This window comes from Aulonocara sp. 'chitande type north' Nkhata Bay, linkage group LG23 (assembly GCF_057382095.1).
Source record: "Aulonocara sp. 'chitande type north' Nkhata Bay isolate Kocher_YH1m ecotype deep benthic linkage group LG23, A_spYH_male_GT1.1, whole genome shotgun sequence".
In the NCBI taxonomy this organism is placed as follows: Eukaryota; Metazoa; Chordata; class Actinopteri; order Cichliformes; family Cichlidae; genus Aulonocara; species Aulonocara sp. 'chitande type north' Nkhata Bay.
Window position 1 is genome coordinate 9930703 of NC_141365.1, and position 6054 is coordinate 9936756.

At 38.2% G+C, this 6054-nt stretch overlaps 1 protein-coding gene across 2 annotated transcripts; it reads right to left on the minus strand.

The window, feature by feature from the left end:
- Positions 1-273: 273 nt before the first annotated feature.
- Positions 274-2757, minus strand: srd5a3 (steroid 5 alpha-reductase 3). Of its 2 annotated transcripts, XM_086282853.1 has the most exons (5): positions 2506-2757; positions 2224-2375; positions 1966-2151; positions 1750-1875; positions 274-1075 (listed from the first exon to the last, which is right to left on the minus strand). In XM_086282853.1, exons 1-5 carry the CDS (start codon positions 2724-2726, stop codon positions 816-818), a joined length of 945 nt encoding a protein of 314 aa, XP_086138979.1. In that variant the 5' UTR covers positions 2727-2757; the 3' UTR covers positions 274-815. The 2 variants fall into 2 exon arrangements, with proteins under 2 accessions (XP_086138979.1, XP_086138978.1); XM_086282852.1 differs by having other exon boundaries at positions 1750-2151.
- Positions 2758-6054: the final 3297 nt, after the last annotated feature.

A 6054-nucleotide genomic window follows, 5' to 3' on the forward strand; every position in this document is an offset into this window, starting at 1 on the left:
TTTATTTGTAGTGTGAACAAGCAGACAAAACAATCGGATTTGATCAAAAAAATCGGAATTGAGCATTAAGACCTGCAGTGTGAACGTAGTAAGTGGAGTTCTTGTGAATGAATCAGGGGCAATTTGTGGTTCAGTATCTAAAGGATAATGAATACATCATGCAAACTAGTGTACCTGGGGATTGAACCACCACACCCCTGATTGGTTTATGACTTGATTTCCCTCCTGAAAGTAACGTCCCCATGTTTGTGCCTCTTTAAACAACAATAATACTTTTTGTTGAATAAAGTTTCTTTATTCATTACAACATGTCCATGTCATGTTACTTTTCGTTTTAAAGTAAAACTCCTTGTCGTTCCGGTATTAATACAATACATTCTGTTTTGCTATAAAAGAAAAATATTCAACACCACAGTGTTTTGCAGGTTTCTTTTTCACATAAACATTTAGAGATTACAATACCAGTTATAACTCGAGAGGTTGGCATACTGTAAAAGGAAGAAAAAGATTTTTAAGTACTTAATCGTAAGAAAAACAAGTTCTTAATGTAATGAACAAATGAATTCCAGCAATGTTCCTCACAGTGTCTTCACATCAGTCGGAGAAAGTTCTCACCTCTAGAGTCTTCTGCCAGAAATCAAACACAGTGTTGGCCTCTTAGCTGTCAAGCCGATTAGTTAAATTTGGAGGTTTGAAAGAACGTTTAGAAAAAGATGGCTTTTGCTCCTAAGGTTTCTGCTCCTCCGACATCTCTGGCAGTTTTCTTTACAGTTCCCATTTATCACCACAAAAAGACCAATACAGTGTCTGAGTATTCATAGCACAAAGGGTATAAATGCTCTTCTATGCCTTGGGTATGACTTGTATTTGCTAATGTAAAGGTCATGACAAAGCTGTCCTGCCAGTGCTTGGTTGAAGAGCACATACAGTACCACAAGCCACCAGGTGAAAGAGAGGCCTCTGAAAACAAAGCTCAACGAGATGTAGATCAGCAGCTCAGCAAAGTAATGGGGACAAGAAACCAGCTCAAACCAACCTCCCTTTGGCACTCTGTGAGTCAGCGTTTCCACTGTTCCTGCATGACATGACAAAAAACAAGAAAAAGTGACATCAGCAACTTTCAACGTTTACATAGACTGGTTTACCATTTCCAGTGTGTATCAGGTTAAAGCTGTGCTAATTAACAACTGATCAAATTACTGTCTGTTGTGAAATGTCTCACTCACGGCGCCAAACCCACAGAGAATTATCTCGCAGCTCTGCAGTTCCACTCAGCTCTCTGCAGTTTTTTAGCCTCCTTTAGCTAATGTTTTTTTTAAATATTCATGCTTAAACATGGCCTCGGTTTTCAAAGAGCAAAGATAAAAAAATCAAATAAAAAATGCTGAAAGTGGGTCAATTGGCCATTTTTCAAAAATATATGTTTTGAAAAGTATTTGATACATAAATCTAAAATTTAACAAAAATCATTACATGTATCCTAACTTTGGACCATACGTTCTTTAGGAAAATATAAGCTGGTTGAGCTAAAGGCAATTTGGAGATGGGATGACCCATGTGCTTTATGGTTAACACATAAACAGAAAAACAGACAGCAGAGGAAGTTAACTTCAAGCTGTTAGTTCCTTGATCATTAATATGCAAATTCTCAGTGATAGCAATAATGCTGGAGGCAGCAAAGAAAAAACAAAGAAAGAAACAAAGAAATAAAAAAACAAAACAGAAAGACAGAGAGTTTCCTAGGTTTACCGGACTTTCCAGTGCGAAGTCTGGCCAGCAGGACCATAGACTGATGCTGCAGCCACGAGGCCCAAATGAAGAGTAAAAACCCAGCAACAAGCAGCCAGTCCAGCTGAGAGAGGAGGGAGCTTCTCTCTAAAAGAAATGGTGGAAGCATCAGTACCACAAAGCAGATGAACCAGGGAATTGTGCACATAGAAGCACACAGAAAGCACCAACTCAAACCTTTTTCCATACGATCACAGCAGAGGATCGTCAACCCTAACATGATGTAATACCCCAGGCCGAACATATATTGTACCAAGTGCATCGCCCCATCAGAGAAAACGCTGACAAACAGGCACTCCAGCAGCCTCCTGAGGGAGTGGACCCACAGCAGCAGCTGCACCAGGACGGTGGAAAGCTGTGGGACTACAGCCAACACTAACATCAGACACAAAAATGAATTAAACAGAAAAACAACCATTTTTTTCTTTAGCTTACCTTGACTGTCACTGCTGTGTGCGCCAGTCAAAATGTCTAAAAAGTCGCTCAACCACAAAGGGTATGACTGATGCTGAAATATAAAGCTGAGGTACAAGACCAGAAGAAGACCATTCCAGCCAACAGAGACTGCATAGAAGTGCCAGAACCACCTGGAAGGCGAAAAGCATGCCACGTTTAAATATTTAAAAAGTAAATAATGATTCAAAACCACCTAAATGTTCGGTTAGATATAGTAGGATATAAAATACATTACAGTAAAGTTCTGTCATTCACTGTCACCTTTTTGGGACGTCAAAAACCCGCAGCCATTCGTCTCGCTTTAAGCTCTGTTTAGTTTTTCCGTAACGAATAAGGTCCTGAAATAAAACGTAAGCGGGACACGTGTCAAATATTCCCGGCAACAGTCGCGACACTTTGTGAGCACAAAAAGCAACGAGGAAGCACAAAGCCAGAGAAGACCACACAACGTTAATCACACTCAACCCTACTGAGCTCCACATCGTTTTGAAGCTGTGCGGGTCCGCAGTTATTGTTTTGTGCAACACGGAAAAGAAGCCGCCGGTAAAACCTATCGTTCCGGAATAGCAACCGGTTATTTCTTTATAGCACAGTAAATGTATGTATTGATTTAATTAATCAATTTAATTATTTAAACATCTATATATTTATTTAATTGCAAAGTATTTTTGCATTTATTTTATTCGGCACGCACGGCTTTGAAGTGAGCATTACGACCCATTTAACGTTCGCACAGCAGAGGGCAGCATTTGAATCTTTCCCCATACACCACCCGAAAATAGAGGTCTAGCCATGTAAACGGAGTCCAAAAATGTTTATGTTTGTGTAAGGGGAAGTTTTATTTTAAACAGGAAATGTTTAGTAATGTGCTAAGCAGGTATTTGGGGCAAAGATTTCATCATTTTATTTTTTTGATTGACTGACTGATAAATAAACATCAACGCTAATACAGAAGTTGTCTATATAAAAATAAAGAACAAACTCAATTAGAAAAAAAAAAAAGAAAACCCAACCCTGTAAAAATGTGAATAAAAACAGAAAACAATGATTTTCAAATCTTACAAACCCATATTTTATTTACAATAGAACACAGAAAAGATCAAATGTTTGAACTGAGAAAATTTACAATTTCAAGAAAAATGTTGCAACATGTTTGCAACTGATTTTGGTAACTTGCAATATCTCAGTAACATGACTGAGTATAAAAAGAGCACCTCAGAACAGATGGGCAGTGGTTTGCCTTTCTGCAAAAAGCTGAATCTGAAAATTGTGGAATATTTTGAGAATAATCTTTTTCAATATAAAATTGTGAAGACTGTGAATATCTCATCACCTACAGTACATAATATCAAACAATTCCCAGAATTTGAAGAAATGTGTTTGCATAAGAGACAAGGCCAAAAATCAATATTCGATGCCTATGATTTTCAGGCCCACAGAAAAATTGACATTTTCAATTGTTTTAGCCAAACAAATAACACCACGTCCTCCAGACAAAAGAGGAGATGGACAATCTGGCTTGTTATTAGAGCTCAGTTGAAAAGCCTGCATCTCAGATAATATGGTGGTGCACCAATGCCTGGAACTGGCAGCTTGCACATCCAAAAGGGCATCAAAGCTGAAAGGTATATACAGGTTTTAGAAAAACAAATGCTCCCACCTGAATGTTGTTTTTGTTGCATATTTCAGCAAAACAATACTAAAGAGCTTACTGCATCTATTACAGCAACATAGGTTTGTTGTAAAAAATTCTGGGTGTTGAATTGGCCTGACTGCAATTCTGATTTTTCACCAACCGAGAACATTTGAAATATCATCAAACAAAAAAATCTTAGATGTTGAGCAGCTAGAATCCTGTATCAAGGTATATATAGCAACATGCCTCCTCAGTTCCCAGACAGACTGTTGTTAAGAGAACAAGCATTACACAGCACTAAAAATGATCCTGTCCCAAGTTTTTGAGACATGTTGCTACTCTGAAATTCCAAATGAGCTAAAATTTTCTTAAAATGGTACATTTTCTCCAGTTTAAACACTTGATCTCCTTTTCCGTGTTCTATAGCGAATAATATATGCATTGAAGACGTGTGCATTATGTTCTTTTACTTACATTTTACACAGCACACAACAACTTGGAACTGAATTTGTATAAAATAGATTAAACCTACAAATCTGGCCAAAATAAGTATAGATTGGTTTTGCTGTTTTGTATACTATATTGTACCAGGGAAACAAATACATTGGAATTCAAAGATCTTTATTGCACGATTTATAAACAATCCAAAATTAATTTGACAAAACACATGCACAGCAGCCCCTCCTGATGAATATCAGTATATTTTATCTTATTTGTATATGAATATCAGTTAGGGAGTAGTTTGAATGTCCTATTGCCAAACTAAGTTAGTTTTTTAAACCTGTTGCCATTTGAGAAACCATGAAGCACTTTTTAACTAGTTCTGTGAAACATTTAGTGGATAAGAAGTATTGCATAAAATCTAATGTGTATTAAGCAGAGGTTCCCAAAGTGAGGGGGCGCAGAGCCATTGCAGGGGGGTCCTGGTATGAAAAGAAGAAAAAAAAAGAACACTTGGACACTGCTAACATAATGAACAGGTTTTTGACGGGGCTTCCACACAAAGGCATAGCAGGAGATGAAGCATCGCCAAATATGTTTCCAAAACAGCTTCCTTCCAAGCCAAAGACAAGAAAATCTGGTGAAGCATATCTTCCCTTTGGCTTCACCTGCACAAGTGCCAATGTAGGTCTCTGCGACAGCATTAGTTTCCCCTGCATTGGGAGCACGTGCTGGACTTTCCAAATCAGGGACAAACAGTATCCCACATTCTTGATTTTTAGTTCACAAACACTTCTTGTAATGACTAACTACTCCCGACATTTTGGGGATGTTAAGTCTTTATACAGTAAAGTTACAGCAGGATACAAATAATATCAGGCTGATCCTGCCACAATTTGTTCCCCCTCTCCAAATCACGGACTAACAGTATCCCACAGTTGTTTATGTTTTTGAACCCATTTTGCACAGAGACATTTTTTGAAAAATGTATTGGTAGTAATGTTGAATATTATTACAGAGGAAAAAAACACAACTACACGTAAAATAATCACATCGTGATGCCTCTGCCTTTCTAAATGGAGGGACAGTAACTGCGTATGTGTATGTAAGCGGGTAAAACCTGAAGATAGTAAGATTAACAGTATTTTGACTCTATCTGCCATTCTGCAATTCATCTCATGTAAACAATAATGTGGCGCACAGCATGACGTGAAAAAAGGCACATACCAGAACATTTTTCTTCTAAAACAAAGGGGGGGCAGCAAAGAAAGTTTGGGAACCACTGGTATAAAGTATTACATTCATGCTTTAGGTGGTAGGAGTTCTCACCCAAAGCAGTTTTTTTCCATAAACTGCACAGTTTCATAACACATGATTTTAAGGGCATGACTGAAGACGTTTAACTGACCTTGCAGCTTCAGTTCTTGATGCAGAGCAGGAAAAGTAAGTGTTTGTATGAAAGACTTGCCGAGGTCTTTGAGGCATTAGATTCCAGGATGCCTCTTAGAGGAGCACAGTATCCTGCCCGAGGAAGTGTGGACAGTTTCCTGCCTCCCTCCCTTCTCTGTCCTCAGTGTCCTTGTCTTTTTTTTTTCCTGTGCCAAGAGCTGGATCTCCATTAGGCCCCAAAAGATTGCATAAATATCTCGCCAAGCTGGGGTTGCTTTCATAAATACCCTGTGAGCACATTTTGAAAGCATTAAAGGAGGAAGAAAAACTGAAATTTTCCAGTT